We start from the raw sequence: 24,363 nt of genomic DNA on the forward strand, positions 1-24,363 counted from the left end.
CAATATATTACAATAAGAGTAAGAAACAAATAAATATAATGACGGTGGCTCATTTTCTTGAGAAGAATAAAGTTGTGTTGCATGCTATATAGATATAAGTGAGCGAATACACATGACCGAACGATACCTTGGCGCTACGTATACAGAACGTGCGAGCGTGTTTATTTTATACCGGTAGTGCCGGCAGTACGCACTTATACGCAGCAGTATGCCGCCAGCTGGGCGAGCGTCGCGAATAGATACTTATATATTGTAGTACATCGCGATACGAAAAGTCGAATGAATCCAGCGATAGCTATTTTACTATGTTAAACACACGCGCGGAAGAACGAAAATTGTTAGAAGATATTGAAACTAGAATACAACGGCGTAAGTCGATAGGTGCGCGAACTAAACGTATCGAGATAATGCATAAGTTTTTAAAACAATTAAGTCCAGTCAATTCAGATGATGACTACGACGATGAAGAGAATCAGAAGATGGTAGAAGAAAGAATGAATAACGCAATACACCAATACATGATGAAGTCAAACCAACATCGAGGGACCGCCCTACGAAAGATATTCATCGATGAAAATAATCAACCAATATGCAAGATAACAGCGACAATAAACACACAGGATATAGACACATATTCTGATCCGAATCAAAGGCCTTCATATCGGATCGTTACCGATATTGTTGGCGAGAGAGTGAATTACGACATGAAACAAATTACCGCCGTAGAAGCAGAAAATTTGCGTCAATCAAATCAAAGTCCGATAAAGCAGGAGAGTAAGGAAGTTACAATCCAGTCACAAATGGAACAAAATCTAACGCCAAACGAAACAGCATCAAACCAAAATAATACAGCGGCGTTGACTGAATGCCTACCTCTGATGGGAGCATCAACATCGTTGATGCCCAAAGTTATACTTACAAGAAGTAATACTGAGGCGGAAATACATATAAAAAACCGTCTCACAGGACAAATGGAAATGTTAAAAGTTTTAGTCAATAAACCACCGTCGACGGAGTCGGCTAATATCTTATACGATTCCGAGGTATCGTCTAGTTCCAAGGAAGACGATGTGAGGGACGAAACATGTACGCCCATGAAGAAGCGCAAGCAAAATAGACGATCCAAGTTCCAAGAAATCAAACGAACAAGAGGACGACCCAAGAAGATTAAACAACCCGATCCATAAACCAAACTCAAGGAAATGAAATTAACATCGCAAGAGCAACTGGTGACGTGCGGTACATCGATAAATTTGCCACGGACGCACCAGTAAGTGCTCTATTTCCCGCTACGCGTAAAACATCGCAGACGAGGAGTATGCGACCGCCTTCAATAAATTGGAAGGACGGTTGCAATGCGTTTTGTTATGAAAGATCGCTTAAACATTTGCCATAATAATATGTAGATACTCACCTCGTCGGAGATCTACGGCAAGGACGCGAAGAAACCAGCAGGAAATACCGGACAGGCAGCAGCTGGATCCATCTGTAAAAATGTAAATTAAGATAAGAAAAATAGACATAAGTTTTAAAATATTGTACAAGAAAAGAAAAAAATATCTACTTGTGTTAAAATAATTTCATTGGTATGAAGATTGGTAGTGAAGCTCAAAAAGAGCAGAAATTTAAATATTAAAGTTTATAATAATTTTGATTAATTTTTTATTAGCTCCGTTGAGCGTAAAAACATATTTTTGATTAATTTTATAATAAGTTAACGCGACAAGCGAAACTCGATTGAGCTTATTAAAAATATTTAATTTTGAAAACAAATTTTTTATAATTTTTTATAATTTTATATGCATGGAAACAAGAAAGAAACACCTGCGTAGAAGCACATCATGTTTCGATTTTCCAGCTCGATAGTTGGTCAGTACAGACTGTACAGAGAAAGAGAGAAAAAGTAAAAAAATAAACAGATTTACTATAAGAAAACTATAAAAAAGAACAATTAAATTTATCGATAAATGGAAATATTTTTTTAAATTAATTTTTTAATCGAGTAATTTTTTAATTGACATGATTATTAGGATTATTCGATACTTTTTAAAATATAGTTTTAAAGAAATTCGTATGTACAACTTTACTGAGTTTTATTTATTATGATAAAATAATCATGGTAATAATCACCATAAAATGATAATCATTACACTCACTCTCGTCACTTGTGTATAAAATGGAAAACGACATTTATATAGGTTTTGTACTACATGTGTGGAATCGAAAAATGGAATGAAATTATATCGACATTAATTTTACAGATTAAATTAAAGCATAATGCCTATTATATCATGATGCATTTAATATTTAATAAATAGAAACTATAAGTGAAGTCATATATTGCTTTGTTATTAATACTTTGATTTTAAGAATATTGTTATAGAATTTTATAAACAATATATTTTTAGTTTAAATTATAATTGATAATATATTTTTAAAGCAATTTTAAACTGCCACGTACTTTTCAACTTTTGACGTATAATACTCTGTGCTATGATTTTATCAACAGGGTCAGAAAATGGATGTAGCCACGTAGTTCCCAAATCGAAAATGGATGTACGGGCGATTTCGACGGTAACAGAAAAAAGACCGGCATAGTTTGTCTCAGGTTTTTCTTGGTTATAGCTAGATATCAGTTGAGATAGAAATGTTGAGGAATTTATTTCGTAAATATGACCTTAATAGGTCATGTTATGATATGTAGTTAATAATACGTATCTGTTACCGTATTGTAATATATACTTTCCGTCCTCTGGATGAAGGTATATGCTCGCTTGATGTATTTGCCGAAAAGATAACCTCCTTTGATGATACTTTGAATTTTGAGGAATCGTGCCAGCGGCCGGTGGATTTGCTAATTGTACGCGATATAATTATCATTTTAGGCTTGCATGTTACGTAACTATCCCTTCGCGTGATATTGTTATTTCAAGTCGCTCAAACGAGTGATTCATCTCTATATTTTGCATATATTATATATATGGCGTTCAGTCTCGTATTTATCTTTTTCTATATATTTTCCAGTATATTATAAACAGGCAACTATGTTTGACCAAAGAATCATAGGAATTTGTTTTCTCGTGTGCTTTGTAATAGTATTTAATTTTTCCCTTCATCGCATTGAAGAGGGTCATGTGGGGGTGTACTTTCGAGTAAGTTATTTTCACCAACAAAAGTTCTATTATGTTCAATAGTCTTATTTTTTAACTCTATGATTATTTGTCAGGGTGGTGCGTTATTACCTCAAGTGAGCAATCCAGGATTTCACATGATGATACCATTTTTAACCATGTATCGTTCAGTTCAAGTAACTTTACAAACAGATGAAGTGAAAAATGTGCCATGTGGAACTAGTGGTGGTGTTATAATCTACTTTGATCGTATAGAAGTTGTGAATATATTAGATGCCAACAGTGGTAAGTTATGGAACAGGTCATCCTCTTTCAATTTTTAAGAACATTAATGTATTTTATATTTTTGTAAATATATAGATATATATATATTGATATATATATTCTTGTTTAGTTTACAACATGGTAAGAAATTTCACAGCAGACTACGATCGCACTTTAATTTTTAACAAAGTGCATCATGAATTAAATCAATTTTGTTCTATACATACACTACATGAAGTGTACATAGATCTGTTTGATCAAATTGATGAGAACCTAAAGACTGCGCTTCAAAGAGATCTGAATGAATTAGCACCTGGTCTTAACATACAAGCTGTAAGAGTAACAAAACCGAAAATTCCTGAAACAATCAGAAAAAACTATGAATTAATGTAAATATTTTGTTAATTATCCCTTTCAATTTTCTTTATATTTTTGTAGTTTATCAATTTGTTTTGAATTGTTCAGGGAAGGAGAGAAAACAAAGTTATTGATATCTACACAACATCAGAAAGTAGTGGAAAAAGATGCTGAGACCGATCGTAAAAAGGCCATCATTGAAGCTGAAAAAGAAGCACAAGTTGCAAAGATTCAATATAATCAAAAGATTATGGAGAAAGAATCCCTGCAACAAATGGCTGCGATAGAGGACGAGATGCATTTAGCAAGACAAAAGAGTCGTTCTGATGCTGAATTTTACCAGATGAAAATGCAAGCTGAGGCAAATAAATTACTTTTGTCTAAAGAATTCTTAGAGCTCAAAAAGTACGAGTCATTAGCACACAATACTAAAATATATTACGGGCAAGACATTCCAAGAATGTTTGCATATGGAAGTTGTTTGAATGATGCCAATTTCAAATCTAATAATAATATTGAAGAGAAAAAGTTATGAACAATGAATAAATATGAAATAATGCTGCAATTTATACTATATATTATTATTATTAATATTATTATTATTATAAAAGATAAAATATGAATGATCTTATCTTTTTGGACAAAATACTTTTATGATAAGAAAACTAAAAAGACTTCAAAAAATTTACAACTTCTAGTTGTACACAAACACATTTTTTCTATAAAAAGTTGTAGACTATACATACAATTTTAGATTTTCGGAGTGTTACTTATTCCTCCAAATTAATTTTATGAGATGAAACTTTTGTATGAATGTAAATCCATATAGATATAGGAAAATACATTATGAATACACAAATACATAGTATCTTTTTATCATATATGAAAAACGGTTTCCTTGACGTTATAGTATTATGTGATATAACTACACACACACACACACACACAATCATAAATTATAATTATTATAATATAATTATAAAAACGATATACTTAGATTAGAAACCTGAAATAGTGAGAATTAAAATAAAGTATCAGTTCAGTTACAGTTATCAATAAAACCTAATAATTATTTCTAGTAACGAATTTTTTTCAAAGAAAGAAAAATGATTTTTTTAATTAAATAAGAGTGTTAATATTATATTGGATCATTGCAAAAGTTTGTGCCCGATTTATTACTTAAAATTCAAACAGTTACAATTCTGTTAAAAATAAAATTAATCTGAAACTTTGTTCTATTTGATAGAGCATATTTAAGAATTTGTTTTTTAATTGCATTGGTTTTGACAGTTATGAGCAATCAATGTCAAAATGTTCTTTTTATTTAATTTGCAATAACTCTGTAACGAAAAATCGTAGAGACAATTTTTAAAAACGTTTTTATAGGGAAAACTTCTTTCACGTTAGAAATTCGAAAACTTGCAAAATTTTTTAAATATGTGACAGGATCACAAAGTGAAGAGAAATTTTTCTATCTCTTGTTTAATTCGTAGTTTACTATATGAAAAAATTACCAAACTCAGAAATTCAAGAAACATAGTAATCTTTTAAAAATATACTTTTATACTTTATCACCCTTTTTTTAAATTTAAATTTCGTTTGTTTTTAACAAAATTGCAACTGTTTGAATTTTTAATAATAAGTCAGGCACGAACTTTTGCACTGATCTAATATAATGTTTAAAATATTAAAATTTTATGTTAGTTATGTTTTATTATTATTCTCCAAAATATTTATAATAGTTTATGTATTTTATTAAATTTTTCGTTTACGACTGTATACGTTGATTTTTTTTTATATAAATATATATTAATAAAATTTGTTGATCTCTCTATCTTCCGCCGTCTCCCTCTCTTTTCCTTCTCTCTATCTTTATCTATTTATCTGTCTATCTCTCGGTGATATATTATTATTAGAGAATAAAGAAAAATTAATATCAAATTTAGAAGTAAACAAGTTTTTGTTTATTTAATATATGTATGTATAATATATTTCGGCATTGCTTTTTTAAAGTAAATTAACCGTTTTTCATATTTATATTATACAAATTGAGAAATATTATGGATGAAATAAAATGGGGAGGTGTCATTTGACCTTTCTACGGTGTTCTTTCGTTCTACGTGTGTAAACTTTGGGCTCCTCCAACGGTAAAAATTTAACGTCACTTATATTTTGATTTAACGTCCGTAATTCTTCCAGCGCTCTTTTAGCTAACTTCCCTTCTGGCGTGGTCGTCGGTTCCAAAAGAAGCATAGTCAGAGCTTTCTTTAAAAGGTCTCTAGCTTCTTCCAATTGACAAATTAACTGAGTTGAAGAAATTTCACGCGCGGAATAAGATCGATTTGCCAGTATTATTATAGGCAAATGCATCTCGTATAACATTATGCCTGAAATTTATAATAGTTTAATAACATTTTATAAAAGTACTTTATAAAATGTTATTAAACTATTCTACTTTTTACAATTAATTATAAAAAATATTTATCAATATTATAAATTTTATATTCTATAATATATAATTAGAATTAAATAAGCAATAAATATATAATACGTTCATACCTTTTAAACGTGATATACCTGGTTCTACTATATCTAAGACATTATAGATTTCCTTACATGTATCCAACATCTTTTGTACAACCTTTTTCTGAGGATTGAGAGAAGTTACTTCTTTTCTGCAAGCTGTTAATAATTTCTGCTTTAAAGATAACATTAGAAAGTGATTGGTATGCAGCGATCGAGATAATTTTTTAAGCAAGTTGTCTATCTTCTGAAAAATATAAGCTATTATTAATGCTGTAATAATTATGGAAAAAATATAAAGTTCTAAATATACATTATGTCTGATTTATATAATCACGAACTTTTATATCAACGTCCTCACATTCGTCGATAAGTGTTCTGCATAGGTTCAATGTAGCTCTGATCAGACGACCGCCATAGGTTTTCTTGCACATCTGGCATTGCCATCGACTTCGCTCATATGGATCAACGGTGGAAGGGTCTTGTATGCCTATAAATCCTTTTTTGCAACGCGGGCATAGCACACTACTTAAATGCGACTGTAATTCGTATGGATCCATACATAAAGAACATTCGCATTCGAAATACTTTCCTTCTCGAAGATGATCTTTTCTATCAGCTGTACCCTAATTAAATATATTGATCATCCAGTATTAGTTCCAGTTTTCAGCTTCCAAATTTTCCAGCAAGAGACATAGATGACATAGTGTAACACAAAGATGAAATAATTATGTTCAACATTGGCCAATAATAAGGATATAATTCCGTGATTCACTATATGTTACACTGTGTCATATCATTTTTAATAATATAAAAATCTCTTAGATCTAACGACGATAAAAATGTTTTTGATAAAAAGCTTTTAATTATTAAATTATTAGATAATATATGTCTAATTCAAATTGAATCATCGAGTAATATTGAAATATCAACAAAGAATGCAACATTATATAATTTTATGATATTTATATAACTAACTAACCAGTAGCGATGAAGTATAATTGAAAAGGATAGGTTCACTCTCTTTAATCGCTACACTCGCATAAACAGTTAGTTGAAAATTGTCGTCCACGGTGAGATGAGTATTGCCTTTGCAATCATGGGCCATCAAAGTTGCTTCAATGTATAAACCTCGCAAAAGGAGATCATCAAGGGCACCAGGTGATCGCAACTCGAAAGCATTCACATCCAAAATTCCACATAACTTCTGCATTAACTCCGTATTCGGTGGTTCAATCTCAGCAGGCAAGCGAAGCCTTCGGATTACCTGTGTTACATTACACGATACTGCACATTACAAAATGGGACGTCTCTTAGGTAAATATATCTTAGGAATATTTACGCTATTTTTTTATTATACTTTGCATAATGAATTGTAAATTAAACGTTCAAAATATATAATAATCTGATTTATGCAAAACTTACATCTACAACATTAACTTCTCTGTCTCTCCAAATGGACGTGCCAATTCTCTTATCCAAATGAGCCTCCATACCATCTATTTTCTCCCACACAGCTGGATTCTTGTGTTTTATTATCCATAGTCGCAAGGCTAGTAAAATTCCTGCTGCATCAATTCCGTTTTCTATCAATAGATCTTGATTGTCCTTAAATATTTGGCATTCTTCATTCATATGGTGATTTGTATGTAGCTTCAAAAAGAAAGAAAATTAAAAATGATATTCTAAAAGTATCATAGTGTTACATAACGTAACAATTCTCAAACTTAATTTTTGTTATATTATTTTTATCCTTAAATAAGCAAAATTTTATACATCAGTTATACTGATTATTGCATACATTTTTCCCAAGTAATCGTAAGAGTTTTTAAATTTTATGTAGTAAATGATTGTGCAAAAATGTTTCTTTCCTCGATCGTATATGATAACAAATTCTATCTCAGATGTCTCTTTGAGATCGTCGATGTAACGCACTCCAACTTGTTACCTCGCAAGCTACGCTGCACAGTGGCGCAAATTTACATCTGGAGCAAGTGTACTGTCTTTCTTCGCCAATTTTTGGTAACGTGCGCATACAGGCAAAACAGAAACAATCCTTTTTGTACACCATCGGACCGACCGCGATCGGTTCCTCTCGAATTAAAACTTCCCCTGGTGCTATGTTTTTAGCTGTTATGAGATACCTTAATTATAAACAAAAAATATATAAGTTTGTAAAAATAATTACAATTATGCAAAATTAAATACGTAATTGCTTTAAACTGTATAGCACAAAATTATATTTACTTTATAAATGCAAAAAATTTATTTTATGGTCAAAATCATAAACATATAGAGAAATTATCGCATTTATTAGTATATATATAAATTTCGCAGATATATTTATGTTATGCTAAATATATAATACAATAGTTATTTTATAACTGCAATTATACCTTCCAAGTTTTTTCGAATGCGCAATTTTATACTTCGCAGTGGGCGTCATGTTTCCAGATTACTCCCTTCAAGTTAGCGATAGTCGACCCGTAACTGGCATCAGCAAGCAGGCATCAGTAATACGAACCGTCTTCCTTAGGCACTCAACGCGACACACTGTATTATTAGACACATGGCATCGCGCGCAATCTGTAATGTTAGTATAATATATAGAACATGATGCACGCATTGGCAGTTACAAAAAAAACAATGAAAATTTTTTTATTTTTATATAAAAACTCCAAATTCAAAAAAATAATTGCTGTATTAAATATATGTTACACACGTATAATAAGTAAAGGAAAAATCTATACTAAAGATCTCTTCAAGATATCTCACTGAAAACTTATACCGTTGAGAAAATCCCATGTAAATTTTTTGTATACACATATACGTTATAACATACATTTGGTACAGATTTAGAAATATTTTTAAAATATTGTATACATTAAAAAAAATTTTTATTTTTTTAATTATTGAGACATTCTCTATACGAAAAAAATTTAATACTAAACAATTAAGACATTGTAATTTATTGTAATATAAATGCACATAAACTTTTAAAAAATATATTTGTATACATATTTAGGATATTCAGGATGATATTTCTTAGTCCTGCCTTATTCGATTTTTGTTATATACATCTTTCTATACATAATATATTTATTATTGTTAAAATTTTTGCAAATTAAATATAAATATTTTCTTTATAATTTGCTTCTCTGATTATTTCATAAAATTATTTTTCTGCGTTTAATAAATAATTGCAAAATATAAGCAGATGGAATTGGCTATTATAGTAATACGAAATCTCAAGAAGTATAGCGTTTATTAATATAATAAGATTGTACAAATAACGAGGTTTCACAATAGATATTTATAAATCATTTATGGATTGTTCCAGTTGAATTATAGACTCTTTTGCGACGAGTCCTATTTGTCCTTCGGCCGTTTCTGATGATTCTAGACTTAATATTGTAACCGCCTCTTTTAGGATATTCGCCGCTTCTATCATTTTGGACTTCAGTCTGGCCTCGTCAATGACACCGGCATTCCACTGACCTTTAGCCAAGAATAGTAACGGTGCGTGTAATTCGTATAACGTCATGCCTGCCAAAAAGATAAGGCAATAAAGTTATTCAAACATCTTTTCTCTAATTGGAAACGCATTTAAAAAGCACATACCTCTTACACGACTGTATCCCGGCTCCACAACGTCTAATACTTGAAGCAATAAACGGCACATATCGACTTTATGCTCCAATACAACATCCGGTAAATCGTCCAACAGGTACTCGTCGATCCGACCATACATTTGTGTCAATGAGTGCCTAAGAAATATTATTTTTAGGAATTATTAATAATATATATAGTATGAAATGTGTTTGTGCACACACACACACACACAAAATATATTTATATATATTATAATTAAAATTATTCTTAAGCTCGATAAGATAAAGTTGACTTCGCCGAATTTAATTAATTTTTTGTTTCATATAATTAATTTCATATTTCTTATTATAATTATTAGAATTGTTTTTATTATCTGACAACTGTGTGTTACCTCAACATTGAGAGAAAGGCATGACGGGGATGTAAAACTGATTGGTACTTTCTCATAACGGTTTCCCTTTCGTGAATCGCATCAGCTCCGTCAGCTCCACTGATTGCTTCAGCGGCGTCTACTTCCGTTTGAATGATCCGGAAAACTTTTCGCACTGCTTGACTGTTGGTAGAAAAGTCGCAATGCGTACACTTCCATGCACTTTCCGAATCTGAAAAATATTTTTGAACATAAAGACATAATCACTATTTTATATTCTAAAGGTCAATAGATTTGAAACTTCTATATCAATGTTATACATAATCGCCAAACATTGAAACCAATATATTATAATTTCAATTTTTGACAATGAAAGAACTTTATGTTGATTTTTGTTTAATTAACATCACATACAATTTTAAAAAAATAAGAAAAATATTATATTACAATAGGTATCGTATCTTCTTTTAATTAGTCTCTTCATTTTTGTCTCAACATATTAGTTTTAATTTCTTTTATCTCTTTATTTTAATCTATGTCATACGCAAAAGTCTCGTACGTATCAATAAATATAATCACTTGAATCATATTATGTATATCATTTCATTAATATGCATATGTATATACTATATAGTTAGTTTTATTTGCGCTTTACGTTTATATAGTCTAATACCTCTGTATCTTATAATATAACTCTCGGCTAAACAGGAGGATTTAATAACAACAGTTTTGCTGGTACCCTGCCTCTTGCTTGTACCGCTGTACTTCTACTTTTTTTCTGTACATTATTTTTGTTGGAACAATAAAGAATATATTATTAATTATTATTATATTGCACAATACCTAAAGAATCCAGTGGCAAAACAATCCCGTTGTCGCATTTGTTACACTTCAGCGAGGACATGTGAGTGCCCAGTTCCGTAGGATCTGAACATCGTGGGCACGCGCACGCGAAGTGCTTGCCCTCGAGTAGATGCTCTCTCCGTAGGATCGTCGGAAGTAACGAGTGCGTGTAACTCGCGTAAAGTTCACCGCCCGCAGGAATTTTAAGTGTAGTACGTAGCCGCATCCTGTAGATATAAGAATCGCGTGTATAATTGCTATTCGCATGTAATACGGGACTATCTTCATCAGCATAATAAACCGTGTGAGATTTCCTAAAGGATCTACATAGTGTGTAAATTAATTGAGGAAGAACTGTGCATGAGCATAATAAGTGAATTGTTTGAGTACCGCGCTTACATTTTTTGCTGATAGTAAATGTTTAGTGTCGAGTATATGTATTGCTACAAAGGATTGTATTTTTATTTCGTTAAATTTGTACGAAAAAAAAAATAGATAACGATTGATATACCTATAATCAATTGGAGATATGCAGTGAGATGTGTTCGAGACACATGAGTGATTCATCATAGCGACTGTTGGATAGAGACCACGTGCGCTGAATCCTTTCGCCGTCCGTATTTCGAACGTATTAATCTCCAAGATACCGCATACCGTTTGTATAAACTCGTCCGAGAATCTGCAAATATTTATTTCAAATACCAATGTTCCATTTCAAATAATACAGTTCCATATTAAAACGACAAATATTAAACGGCCCCTAGATGCACAACATTATTATACAATAATTTTGTACAAATTATTGATGCCCCTTTTAAACAGTTCAAAACAAACAGTTTGGAGGCTCAATAAGTCTCTAGACTAATATATATAATATTATATTATACAATACCGTGCAGTGATATTAATTGTTGCGTTTTGTTTTTCATTTCCATAGGTATAAGATTCAAATCGCCCGCGTACAGTTATCTAGCGTGTCGTTGAGTCGTGACCGGCACGACATCTGTTCTTTTTTACCGACGTGAGCGTGGCGTTGCTGGCAACAGCATTCATTTTTTTTTTTAGAAGGAGAGAGTCGAATTTGTGTAACAACAAGAAACAAGTTCTTAGCCCTTGCGGCATGATAAAATAAAGTTATTGTCATTAAGCATATAATTTGGTGTTACTATCTACACATACTTGAAAGAACTCGCGTCCACATACGCACGTGGCACAAGCCGCACATAGAGAAACATCTCTATACGAAACATTAATCGTCTAGAGGCTGCTTTAGTAAAATACCGTAACACATATTATACCTATCAAGTTTGAGCCGTTTTCTTAGATAATCTACGATATTGACTTGATCTGACTTCCACTGACTTTTTTGACATCTTATTTTATTATGCGCTTCCATACCCTTTACTTCCTTGTTCCACCTTTCGACGTTTCTCTCCGACTCCAATAATAGTCTCAACGGCGTTATGCATTCTAATTGCGGAACACCGTTTTCGCTGTTTTCATCCAGCGCGGCGTCTACGTTAAACTTCTCGTTCGCTTGTGCAAACACCTGCCGAAAAAAAATAGATCTTTAGATATGTAAAACTCATTATCAAGAAAGAACAAACATCCGCAGTTAATAAGGAAAGCTGTATCTATATACAGCTATGTATTTATATGATTTAAAGATTAGAATTAGAATATTGCAAAGCTTTCCACGGCTCTTCTTATTTACAAATATTTACGACCACAATTTTTCGCAGAATGTAAGGCAATTTAGAAAATAGCAATTCAAGTTTTATTTACCTGGCACTCGTAATCTTTATGTTGTGAAGTATTTTCGCATTCTTGGCCACATACGGGCCATCCGCACTTAGAACATAGCGGTTTGTCATCCGGTTCAGGGGGCCAAGGTGTAAAGCAGGAGAGACACAAGGGATACGTACATGCCTTCGGACCAACGATGAAGGGCATTTCTGTGACGATTTCTTCACCAGCACGTAGATCTCTACTCGCGACCATGTATCTGTCAAAAATGCAATTTTTTAAATAAACACTTTAATCAAACATACGTGATTAAAAGAATTAAAGTCCTATATACTGTATAATATAGAATTACAGAAGATTGCTGATATAATCGTTTTTTTTTGCCACATGCGTGTGTCAAAGCACATAATTTATTTTTTTCTAAGATTATAAATTTTTTTAATTCTACAACTTTGACAAATTTATTGTATTTTGTATCGTATTTGAGTGATTTTACAATGTTATATTACTGTGTGAATTTCGTGTATTCATCATTTCTCCGGTTCCTTTGACTATTTGTAAATGTTTAATTTAAATCGAACTACTAAATGAGCCTCTTATAGTTGCCAAGTGGCATAAGGCTTATATGCTTATAAGGCAGACTTATACCATTTGTCAACTAAGGGACTCAAATGTACCACGAGTTCGCTCATTAAGAGAATACTTTCTATCTAAAATTATTCGTAGAGATTTTCGATTCCATATTTTATCTCAGATTTAAATAATTTATCAGCTCTATCTCTTTATTTTTTCTTACCTGCCAACCTGTTCATTCTGTAATACTTTGTATTCCTGCAATGCGGATACGCCTGCACTTTGCTAAAACAATCAGAACGAAATCATCGTTAAAAATGAAATTATTTATATATAATATATAAAATAAATTTGTAACATCTATGCGTAAATTGCACAGACTGTTACAAATTTTTACATCATCTTTCGCGAAAAAATTGTAAATAAATAAAAATAAGATCATGGGAATAATTAAATAGGAGGATAATTTTTTTGGAATGAAACTCTGATTAACTCGATCAGCTCTTAATTAAGAGCTTAAACTAGTAGAATTTATTTACGGTATAAAATGTCTCTAGAATTTATCGTCCCTACAATCTTCTTTTCACATTCATAAAATATAAAATATTTACTTAGTATAAAAAAAAGTATCATTTAATAAGTTATATATAATCATCCATAAGTGCCATTTGGCGACGTACCGATTCTTGCGACATGTTCAGTTGAGAATCAAGCTAACGAGAAGCAATTAACTTTCCACGTTAATGAATCGTTGAATATACCGCATCGATTGAAGACCCGTGCTTGAACTGAGCCAGAAATCGTACTTGCAGGACGCTTTATATTCTCGGCTTATTAAAAATATCGCACGTAAGCTTTGCCAATGGTACAGTTTAGTTTCTACTAGACGAGTAGTATTTGTATGTATACTGCTTTCGAACACGACGCGTTGCAATCAGAAACATCATCACGACCACGCAGTCGGTGTGTATTTTTGGGACTCCAAACGTACAGAAGCATCCAAAAGCTGATCGTTTTCTACACATTCATCCTGATTGCATATTGCGAATACCGGATCTTCTTGGTGTTGTTTATTATTATAATTTCTCCGTTATCACTTCCCTCTGGTATAAAAATTGATAGAGAATGATAAAAAAAATTCAATTTGTGAATTTATACTAATTTGAGTCAGATCTTACAGGAACTTTGTACAAATCTTAAAAAACCCGATAAAATACGATAGGATTTATATCCGATCAATTGTTATACTCGCGAGATCGACACGATAGGAAATTATATAAACTTATAAAAAACACACGATACAAATTGATAAAAATTCTGTTGTTAACTTTTCGTTAACTTTTATTACCAGGATTTACAACGGGGTGTCAAGCAATTTCAAAAATTGCAATATTTATGTATTCTATCATAAAACATAATATAAATATGTTAAATATAAATAAGTTGTTGAAATATAAAGTTCATTTATAAAACATTGTATATACACTAAAAGTTTGACAAAAAATCGAAAGGGATTTTTGTCATTAAAAACTCTAGTTATTTTCGCGTTTATAATTTTATTTTATAAAATTGATGTATCTTTTTTGAACAATATTTTAATTGATAATACCTTTTCACGTTTAATTGTCCGCAGTAAATTCGAGCAAATGTCTAGATAGATTAAGTTTCATGTGATCGAATAACATGGGAATTTTTCTACAAACAATTCTGCCTACATAAAATTATTCTGAATTTGATCGAGTCACCCAGTAGACGTTCGATCTATCGGACCTGACTTGACTATATCAAAATGTACTCTTTATGTTAATTTCATATAATGTAATAAATTCCTGCGTCAAAATTAAAAGAATTACAAAAATATTTTTTAATTTCCCCTCGATGATTAGAAACGTTCCAGTCCGATCGCAAAATTTCTATCCAAACGGCGATATGCGGAACGCTGCGGAACGCCACCGTACCGCCTCGGTCACGCAGAAATAGGCCGGGCGCTTTTTCTCACACAACGTCGATACGCATGCGCACCGTCCGTGGGTCGCGGACTCTTTCTCTCCCTTCCTTGCTCTCTCTCTCTCTCTCTCTCTATCTCGTCTCCTGCAACTACTCGCAACGTTGCACGACGTATCTGTGAAAGAGTTGCGTTTTTCGTGTCTATCAAGGCTGTAAGTATATCATCGCCACAAAATTTAGTCTCGACAATGGAAAATCCATTGCCGGGAGCTTCGAGATTCGCGAAACAGTCTGAATAAGGTGTTAAACGTAAGAGGGAAGCTAGTCGGGAAACAGGTTCTCTCGGTCTTATTTCGAGAAACCGGCATGGAATCGCGATTACAATGTCGTCTGCCGTGGCTCGTGCGACGCATTTTCCGCTAAATATTAAGCGGGATTGGATTTTTCGAGAGGACTCGCGTTATCAGACAAGTGGAGGCTGATTTGTTGACGTGCGGCGACGTATAGAGCGATTTCTAAGTTATAATCTTGAACGATCGCGACATATCGGTTGATCGAGCTTATGTAATACTTGCGAGACAGGTCAATACTATTCCGTTCATACGTGCATTGCGGCTCATACCTCGTGATACCGTATCAATGTGGACTTGTTTGCGTGATACTCTTAATGACAATGACTTTCAGTTCTTTTTATGATTTAGAAAGAGCCTCCCTTTTCTTTATAGGTCTGTGGACGTAGCATATTTTAATCCTCCCATGTGTAAATGTTTTGCTTCATTTCTTGAATGAAATAATGTACATGTATAATGTAACCATATAGAACAGAGTACACTGTCTTTGCATATGTATCGCTGATTAAATTTAGTTTGTTGTTTTATTATGGTTGTCTATATTGAGTTCTCTGTCCTTTTTCAATCAGTTCTATTTAATAGTAGAGACAATAGCCAGTCATTAAACAGATATTTTTATGACATTGCAGAACATGGCTCCTCCGACGTACAACGACCTAGGAAAGAGTGCCCGTGATGTATTTGGTCAAGGCTACCACTTTGGTCTGTTTAAACTAGATGTGAAGACCAAGACTAATTCTGACGTAGAGTTCTGTTGTGGCGGTGTGTCCAATCAGGATACTGGAAAGGTGTTCGGTAACTTGGAAACTAAGTACAAGTTCAAGGAATATGGATTGACGTTTAGTGAAAAGTGGAATACTGACAATACCCTTGGGACCGAAGTAACCCTTGCCAACAAGTTGCTCAATGGTCTCACGGTTGGCTACAGCTGTACTTTCTCCCCACAAACTGGGTAAGATATTTTGCAAGTATCAATAATGTAAGTACTACTACTAATATTTGGATCTTTCATTTTTTTTTTTTTTAATATTTATAGTTCCAAAACTGGAAAATTGAAGACAACTTACAAACATGAGAATGTATCTGCGACTGCTGACTTTGATCTTAGTTTATCTGCTGGACCTTTAATTTATGCCTCGGCCGTTGTGGGTTATCAAGGTAAATTTTAATATCTGATACGTCACTTAATAATATTAAAGCTTGACAATGTTAATCAGTCTTATCTCTTTGACACAAAATTATATTAGAAAAAAACTTTGATTTAGATCTTTAATCGTCTATGTATCTGTTCCTTTGTCCCAAATACATATTTCCTTATTGTGAACAAATGGAATGTTTTTTGAATAAAAAAGTAAGCTTATAATTTTATGAATGTTAATTGTTATCTGAAAATGTTTATCAACATAATGGCTGTATTTTGCAGGATGGTTAGGTGGCTATCAAGCATCCTTTGACTCGCAAAGAAACAAACTCACAAGGAATAATTTTGCTCTTGGATTTACTGCTTCTGATTTTACCCTTCATAGCGCCGTGTATGTGTATAATAATAACGATGTGATACTGTAAGACATTTATCAATTTTATTTACATTTAAATATAATTCTTAATATATTTCAGGGATAATGGCCGTGAGTTTAGTAGCTCCATTTATCATAAAATAAAACCAGATTTGGAAGGAGCAATTAATTTGGCATACAATTCCACTAATAACGTAACGCAATTTGGTATTGGCGCAAAATATAATCTTGACAATGATGCTAGCCTTAGAGCCAAAGTGAATTCTAATCTTCAAATAGGTTTGGGATACCAACAGAAATTACGGAATGGTGAGTAATTATTTCTTCTCCTTATTCTTAGATTAATGTAAGCTCTGTATCAATACATATCTCATATGCTTGTGATGTGCGCGCTGCTTATTCAATTGTCACAAGTACATAGGATCTACAGTTTTTTAATGTCGGTTTCGAACGGCGGATTTTTTGAGTTGTTTCTATGGGCAAGATTTTGCTGGACAAGAATACTAAAATCTTTACAAGTGCAAAATGTAACATGAATCCATTATAAATAATTTTATTTATAAATTCGGAAATTTTTAACATGTCACAGTACATAAGTATTAGGAAAAATACATGTTTTTTATTCGCGATACTAGCAAAACGCTATTAATAACTTGTGCTCTGAGAGTCACACTAAATAGAAAATAAACTTTTGGCAGAGTGACAACTTTACAATGGCTATAATAATAATTTTTGCAATCTACAGTTATAAAGTTAAATAAGGACTCTTGACAATTATTAAATTTATTAAGTTATAATAAATCTTTCTACAAAAGCATATCATTATTCATATATTAATAAATGTCACTAAATAATTGAATATTTACAGGTGTAACTTTGACGCTTTCTACAAATATTGATGGGAAAAACTTTGGTTCTGGTGGTCACAAATATGGTGTTGCATTAGATCTTCAGGCTTAAATACGTATCTTATAAAGTAATGCTTATTACTTAATAAAAAAAAAGCGAAAATTTTATCTTATAATAAATATTTTGTGACCTTCGTGTCATAAAAAACCGACGTGACAGTACATGCTTCAAATAAAGTATTATCTGTAATATGTAGATAGGTTGATCCTTGAATAGATTCCACAAAATATCATCATTTGTGATTAGTTGACAAGCACGTTAATCTATATTATACACAATTATGATCATAAGTCAGCAACATTTCTTGTAAACGATATGAAATCGCAATTATGTATACAAGTTTGTACTGTTAGTCGTACTGGAGTTCCACGCAATTTTTTTGTTCCTGTTATGTAATTGAAAGCCTTTTTATCAAAATCGAAGTACATTATTACATTGAAGTACATTATTCTATAATCTATATAATGTAAAGCGGAGAGAGAGAAAGAGAAAGAAAAAGAAAGAGAAAAAAGCAATAGTAAAAGCGACGTTAATAAAAACATAATAATAGATAAAAAGAAGATATTTACGATATGAATAATTTTCTTTGCTTGCTACACACAGTAAATATCTATATTCTTAAGAATATTTTCATATTGTACTTTATATTCGCGCGACTATCATATTTATATATAAAAAATATAATTTTCAAATAGTGTAAAATATTTTTGATTCGTTATATTATTTTAATCAGGATATCTAATTTTGTAAATCATTAATCTTATCTCTTGCTGGATAGGACCAGATTAGAATGTATGACATGCATATTTTATGCAATCAAATATTAGTAATAATGTGATTGATAGTAAATGTATGCAATGTTTTTGTTTGATATTGTCATACTAATACAAAAATATGATGCCTTCTCTAATTCATATAAATGCAATTATGCATTAATTGTATAGATTACAATTAAAAAATGTTCATGTCATTCTCTTGTTGTAAGGAATATCTAATCCTTGTAAGTACTGCCAGTTTGGCTAAATTATGATGGTCTCAGATATTAACGAAGATATACTCCTTTACAGAATTTTCATTTGTAGTCACGTACACATACAAATGATAATGATCATGTTTTCAAAAGACATAAGTACTGCATATATGTACTGCATATAATTCCATTACTTTATTTTATATAGAAAATAATTGTTTGTGAGATAAAAGTGGCTTTTATTCTCTTTGACAATTATTATCAATTATGTATGGGTTCACACAGTAAAGAATGTTTTACGAAGTACGAATGTGATTTATTTACAAGAAGAACTTACATTGTTTTTTCTCATCTACATTGATTTTTATCTAAAAATCAACTGCAAAGAAACAATCCTTTTAACATTTTCTTTGAGTAAATCTGTATTCACTTGTGTATTGTGTGATGAAATTATATTAATTTTTTAGAGTTATATTTTTTTAGTTACAAAAAAATGATAAAACTACAGGAGCATTAAGGATGATGTGCCTCGAATATACATTTAACATATTTCAAATCTGTTGATACTATAAACAATTTGGATATATTTTTGGGACGAAGGATTTTATGTAAAAAATAAATTTAATGAATGATGTGCCTCGAATGATATTAGTGTTTCAACAATGAGCTATATAAATATTTACTATTTTGGCTGGCTGTGTATCGTGTATATTGTAAATGATTCCCGTATTTTCATTTGACATTTCTGTGTTAAACAAAATCTATATTAATGCACCATCTGATCGTCCATTGCTTTTGCGATCCATTCAGGCTCTGTTTGAGCTATTTTCTCGATTATTTGATTTACTTGATAACATAGCGATTGTATTTGTTTGTCCCATGTCGGTAAGGTCTCACGTGCTGTATGAGGAAAAAAAGACATTAAGGCCTGGTTGCACTAACATTACTTGATTTTAAGCAAGACTTAAAACTCTTATCTATCTTGTATTAAAGCCGAAAGAGAGACAAAGACAGTTTAAGTCTCGCTTCAAATTGAAATCACGTTGGTGCAATCGGGCCTAAGTTGTATATAAAGAGCAACACATTAAAATTTAAAAACTTAAAGCAACTTACTTTCGAAGTGTACTATGGAATCAATTTGATCTATATATCCATTCATTCTGCCTTCAGTAATCATTTGGCTAGCAATTTTTTCTGCTTTAGTAGGTGGAATATCCAATAACGCGCCTAATTCTTCGAACGAAATGTTATTGTATAATTTACTAGCGGACAATAAATTATGTTCAATAACGGCACGGTCGAGAATAGTGGAGCCTAATCCGTCGATAGTACATGCCTTCTGGTGAGGTTGCAATAATGCTTCAAATTCCTGCAGTTCAGAGCGCCGAATGATACGATCCAAATACATTTTCTCAAGAATCGAGTAAGCAGGGAGTTGCTGGCAACGTTCATCTTTGAACAATGTGGCCAACATCCGACTTCTCTGTTGTCCTATAAGAAGACCAATGTGAGCAATGATCCGAGAAATAAAACGTGTGCAATGTTGATTAATCGCTTGCCTGCAGAAGCCAATACTGTGCAAATTAATGCATTTCTAAGAGCAGTCATGCGTTCATCTTCGTGAATGATGGACCTATATGATAATTCATTGTACCTCTGAGCTGCTTCTATAAACTTTCTTCTATAATCTAGTACTCTTGCATAGCATACTTTATAATAGATTTGTAACTGTTCGTTTTTAGACTCGGCCTATGGAATGATAAAAAAAAAAGGTTAAATAACTAAAACATAAAAAAGTAAATTTAAAGAAACTACCTGTAAAAGTGATGCTCGATTGATGAACGCTTCAGCCTGTACTGGGTCATCATCTTCCAAATATAATCTAGCGATTTTAAGGTATGTCTCGAGTTTGTAATCAATAGTATACTGCCTAAAATGATTAATTTTGTTAATATCACATGTTCAAACAAGACTTGATTGTGATATATGTATATGTTACTTTTGCCCTGTTTCCAGTGGTATGCCAACTAAAACATTTGCAGCTTCTCGCCAATTCTGATTACGTTCATAAATATCAGCTAAATGTTGTCTTATACTAGCTACTTGTTCTTCAAAGGAAATTACACGTGGTTGAACCTACATAAATAACATGTTATTTTAATCAAAATACACTTCAATATTTAAATAACATTTATTTTTACTTTACAATTAAAGAAAGAGATTTACCTTGTCCAATGTATAATGTGAAACAGCTTTTGATATCTCATCAGGCAAAAACAGTAAACGGCTACTGACATCAGTCAACACTTGTCTTGAAATGACCAGACTCACGTTTTCGTTTACAACTATAATAAAAATTTATCTAAATGGATTGTTTCTCTAAATGTGGAATATATACACTGACAAAATATGATATATCAATTATATGCTTCATGACACTAAACTATGATTGGTATTCTAATTGTCTCATGTGTATTAAAAAGTGATTACATTATATGAATATTTTAATATTATATCACTTTAAGATAAAACAATATATTGTTATTATAGATACATTTGCAATCATAATATTCTCTTATACATTTATTTTTTAAACTCCAGTCTAAACTAAATTTTATCGAATGTTTACTATAAATTTTAACAAAAAGGTATCAAAATTTATACAAATTTTATTCGATGTCAGCGAGCAAATTGACGATAGATATTTAATAAAGGATGCTTTCTCTTTGGTGATACAAATCGACACATCATCATTCTAGCCAAAGGTTATATATGATGTTCAAAAAACTTGTGTGTATAATATAAATCCAAAATGTTACTGTGCTTATTGCTTAAGTTTTTTATATGCCACAGTCTTTAGGAATCTATGAATAACAAAGAATAACAAAGAATAAAAACACTGCTAAGAAATTATTCACAAAAACCATACAAAGCCCACTAATAACATAACAGTAAATTGATGATAAGAATTGCCTTTGTTTAGTTTTTGTCAATAATTTACTCTCATATTACATCTGCAAGTTTCGTCGACAAGCTTAATATGGACACAGTTATATGCCAATTTACTGAAATTTTTGGTCAAATTTGCCATCAATTTGTGGCAAATTGTTGATATTTTACTGACTGAGTACTATTCTAGAGGCTCTGCAATCCTCCTATAACCTATCTACGGCGTGTTAAATCCCGCAGACATTTCGGAGTAGATACCATTTGACGTTTCTTTTGTGTTCGCGAGTGCAAAGTGCCAGACGGATAAAAATAACGTACTTGCTTCGATGAATGTCTTCAGAGCATCGACTAGCTCCTCGCCGGAAGACAACAATATCGAGTCCAGGGTTGCGCGGTATCTAAACAAAAAACAGTACGCCGTGAGTATACAGTTGGATCGGAGCTTGGTTACACTCGACGCACATACTTCTCGGCCTGGTCTTTGTGGGAACCGCCGGAATGCGCCAAATTACTGAGTTGTTGACGCACGTAAGCCACCGTCACTACCATCTTCTCTCGCGATAATTTCACTTGCCACTGCTGCTGCTGCTGACTTCTTGTGCAGAGAAAGGCCCAGAGCGATGCTCGCGAAATGCGGACATGCTCACGTTTCAGCCATTCGTTTATCAGCGCCACAATGTCTGAAGGTACTACTTAGCCAACGATATTTTTGAGGGATAAACGTGCGTTAGATGCTTTTGGGGTTCCGTTCTATACTACGTTCATAAAGTGTAATATACGGATTTTTGTAGCTGGCTCTCATTGTATATTTCTGAACAAATAAGCGTCAAGTATAAATTATATATATATTTATAATTAAGTAATCACATGGAAAGAATTTATCAACAAAATACATATAATCCCATAAAAACTGTAAGGGGGACCACCCTTTTACCGACTCCCGTCCGTCTTAGTTCCATTAAGAGCCTCCTGAGGCGCTGTCGCGATGCGACGCTCCCGCTGGTACGTCACTGCCAGAGTGGGAAGATCACGCCATTGGCAATCATTGGCCGCTTGACTTATTTGAATTTCGAATTAAGAAAGAGCGTCTTAGTTTTATACGAGAACCGTCCTGACGGATGGTCAACATTTTGTGTGGAAGCAATAAACCTGAATCTAATCGTACAAAAGTCCACTTACTGTGTGTGCCATCCTTTACAGAAACATTATAGTCGATTTGTGTCTGCATTATAAAGTTATTCTCGATTGAAAATGTCAGATTACGAGCCAAATTCTCATCATTTGCGGAGCGTTTTAATTCACTACTTCATTACGAAGAAATCAGCGGCTGAGGCTCATCAAATACTCTCAGATATTTATGGTGAGGCCGTTATTAGTGAAAGAACGTGCCACGAGTGGTTTCAACGCTTCAAGAACGGTGATTTTAACATCGAAGACGAGCACAGCGGTGAAAGAGAGAAGGTTTTTGAAGATGCAGAATTGGAGGCACTACTTGATCAAGACTCGTGTCAAAGTCAAGAACAACTGGCACGATCATTGGGAGTGACTCAACAAGCCATTTCAAAACGCCTAAAAAAAATTGGAATGATTCAGAAGCAAGGAAATTGGGTGCCGTACGAGTTGAAGCCAAGAGATGTTGAACGGCGTTTGTGTGCTTGTGAACAGCTGCTCCGAAGGCAAAGACGGAAGGGATTTCTGCATTGCATTGTGACTGGGGACGAAAAATGGATTCATTACGATAACCCCAAGCGCAGAAAATCACGGGGAGATCCCGGCCATGCTTCCACGTCGACGGCCAAACCGAATATTGACGACTCCAAGGTCATGCTCTGTATTTGGTGGGACCAGCTCGGCGTAGTGTATTATGAGCTGTTAAAACCGACTGAAACAATCACAGACGATCGGTATCGGACGCAATTGATGGATTTGAGCCGAGCATTGAAAGACAAACGGCCGCAATACGACGAGAGACACGATAAAGTGATTTTGCTACATGACAATGCTCGACCCCATGTTGCGAAAGTGGTCAACACATACTTGGAAACGTTGAAATGGGAAATCCTACCCCACCCGCCGTATTCTCCAGACATTGCTCCCTCTGACTATTACTTGTTTCGATCAATGGCACACGACCTGGCTGGCCAATACTTCCGGTCTTATGAAGAAGTAAAAAATTGGATCGATTCGTGGATCGCCTCAAAAGATGACCAGTTTTTTCGACGCGGGATTATTACGCTGCCCGAAAGATGGGAGAAAGTAGTGGCCAACGATGGACAATACTTTGAATAAATGTATAAGTTTT

General features: G+C 32.8%; 5 protein-coding genes across 5 annotated transcripts; 2 read left to right on the forward strand and 3 right to left on the reverse strand.

Annotated features, from left to right (window-relative positions):
• Window positions 1-2,648: 2,648 nt before the first annotated feature.
• Window positions 2,649-4,309, forward strand: LOC108773764 (erlin-1). The gene is made up of 5 exons (XM_018539686.1): window positions 2,649-2,860; window positions 3,025-3,152; window positions 3,227-3,416; window positions 3,526-3,784; window positions 3,861-4,309. Exons 2-5 carry the CDS (start codon window positions 3,045-3,047, stop codon window positions 4,285-4,287), a joined length of 984 nt encoding a protein of 327 aa, XP_018395188.1. The 5' UTR covers window positions 2,649-2,860; window positions 3,025-3,044; the 3' UTR covers window positions 4,288-4,309.
• A 1,454-nt stretch (window positions 4,310-5,763) lies between these two features.
• On the reverse strand, window positions 5,764-8,815 carry LOC108773758 (protein msta). The gene is made up of 7 exons (XM_018539680.1): window positions 8,672-8,815; window positions 8,224-8,419; window positions 7,701-7,928; window positions 7,258-7,542; window positions 6,617-6,901; window positions 6,312-6,522; window positions 5,764-6,139 (listed from the first exon to the last, which is right to left on the reverse strand). Exons 1-7 carry the CDS (start codon window positions 8,719-8,721, stop codon window positions 5,838-5,840), a joined length of 1,557 nt encoding a protein of 518 aa, XP_018395182.1. The 5' UTR covers window positions 8,722-8,815; the 3' UTR covers window positions 5,764-5,837.
• Window positions 8,816-9,541: 726 nt separating this feature from the next.
• Window positions 9,542-14,185, reverse strand: LOC108773736 (protein msta). Its single transcript, XM_018539650.1, has 9 exons — window positions 14,100-14,185; window positions 13,643-13,704; window positions 12,886-13,105; window positions 12,399-12,649; window positions 11,612-11,779; window positions 11,101-11,327; window positions 10,279-10,489; window positions 9,897-10,042; window positions 9,542-9,821 (listed from the first exon to the last, which is right to left on the reverse strand). The coding sequence occupies exons 1-9, from the start codon at window positions 14,112-14,114 to the stop codon at window positions 9,589-9,591; spliced, it is 1,533 nt and encodes a 510-aa protein (XP_018395152.1). The 5' UTR covers window positions 14,115-14,185; the 3' UTR covers window positions 9,542-9,588.
• Window positions 14,186-15,508: 1,323 nt separating this feature from the next.
• On the forward strand, window positions 15,509-18,575 carry LOC108773730 (voltage-dependent anion-selective channel). Its single transcript, XM_018539642.1, has 6 exons — window positions 15,509-15,578; window positions 16,346-16,668; window positions 16,753-16,874; window positions 17,140-17,248; window positions 17,334-17,542; window positions 18,102-18,575. The coding sequence occupies exons 2-6, from the start codon at window positions 16,349-16,351 to the stop codon at window positions 18,191-18,193; spliced, it is 852 nt and encodes a 283-aa protein (XP_018395144.1). The 5' UTR covers window positions 15,509-15,578; window positions 16,346-16,348; the 3' UTR covers window positions 18,194-18,575.
• A 982-nt stretch (window positions 18,576-19,557) lies between these two features.
• On the reverse strand, window positions 19,558-22,726 carry CSN4 (COP9 signalosome subunit 4). Its single transcript, XM_018539643.1, has 8 exons — window positions 22,528-22,726; window positions 22,380-22,459; window positions 21,339-21,457; window positions 21,112-21,248; window positions 20,928-21,042; window positions 20,672-20,861; window positions 20,226-20,603; window positions 19,558-20,012 (listed from the first exon to the last, which is right to left on the reverse strand). The coding sequence occupies exons 1-8, from the start codon at window positions 22,608-22,610 to the stop codon at window positions 19,879-19,881; spliced, it is 1,236 nt and encodes a 411-aa protein (XP_018395145.1). The 5' UTR covers window positions 22,611-22,726; the 3' UTR covers window positions 19,558-19,878.
• Between the last annotated feature and the right edge of the window lie 1,637 nt (window positions 22,727-24,363).

This window comes from Cyphomyrmex costatus, unplaced genomic scaffold, assembly GCF_001594065.2.
Source record: "Cyphomyrmex costatus isolate MS0001 unplaced genomic scaffold, Ccosl1.0 scaffold219, whole genome shotgun sequence".
NCBI classification, from domain to species: Eukaryota; Metazoa; Arthropoda; class Insecta; order Hymenoptera; family Formicidae; genus Cyphomyrmex; species Cyphomyrmex costatus.

Coding starts and splice junctions, on each gene's coding strand:
- LOC108773764 (XM_018539686.1), top strand. CDS start 3,045: ATGTTTGACCAAAGAATCATAGGAATTTGTTTTCTCGTGTGCTTTGTA. Junction 3,417..3,525: donor TATATTAGATGCCAACAGTG/GTAAGTTATGGA, acceptor ATTCTTGTTTAG/TTTACAACATGGTAAGAAAT. Junction 3,785..3,860: donor AGAAAAAACTATGAATTAAT/GTAAATATTTTG, acceptor TGAATTGTTCAG/GGAAGGAGAGAAAACAAAGT.
- LOC108773758 (XM_018539680.1), bottom strand. CDS start 8,721: ATGACGCCCACTGCGAAGTATAAAATTGCGCATTCGAAAAAACTTGGA. Junction 7,929..8,223: donor TGTGCAGCGTAGCTTGCGAG/GTAACAAGTTGG, acceptor TTCTTTTTGAAG/CTACATACAAATCACCATAT. Junction 7,543..7,700: donor GAGAAGTTAATGTTGTAGAT/GTAAGTTTTGCA, acceptor AATGTAACACAG/GTAATCCGAAGGCTTCGCTT.
- LOC108773736 (XM_018539650.1), bottom strand. Junction 11,780..12,398: donor AAACGGCTCAAACTTGATAG/GTATAATATGTG, acceptor AAATATTTGCAG/ATTCTCGGACGAGTTTATAC. Junction 10,043..10,278: donor GCCTTTCTCTCAATGTTGAG/GTAACACACAGT, acceptor AATATTTCTTAG/GCACTCATTGACACAAATGT.
- LOC108773730 (XM_018539642.1), top strand. CDS start 16,349: ATGGCTCCTCCGACGTACAACGACCTAGGAAAGAGTGCCCGTGATGTA. Junction 17,249..17,333: donor TTTACCCTTCATAGCGCCGT/GTATGTGTATAA, acceptor AATATATTTCAG/GGATAATGGCCGTGAGTTTA. Junction 17,543..18,101: donor CCAACAGAAATTACGGAATG/GTGAGTAATTAT, acceptor GAATATTTACAG/GTGTAACTTTGACGCTTTCT.
- CSN4 (XM_018539643.1), bottom strand. CDS start 22,610: ATGGTAGTGACGGTGGCTTACGTGCGTCAACAACTCAGTAATTTGGCG. Junction 22,460..22,527: donor CACAAAGACCAGGCCGAGAA/GTATGTGCGTCG, acceptor TTTTTTGTTTAG/ATACCGCGCAACCCTGGACT. Junction 21,043..21,111: donor CCACTGGAAACAGGGCAAAA/GTAACATATACA, acceptor TAATCATTTTAG/GCAGTATACTATTGATTACA.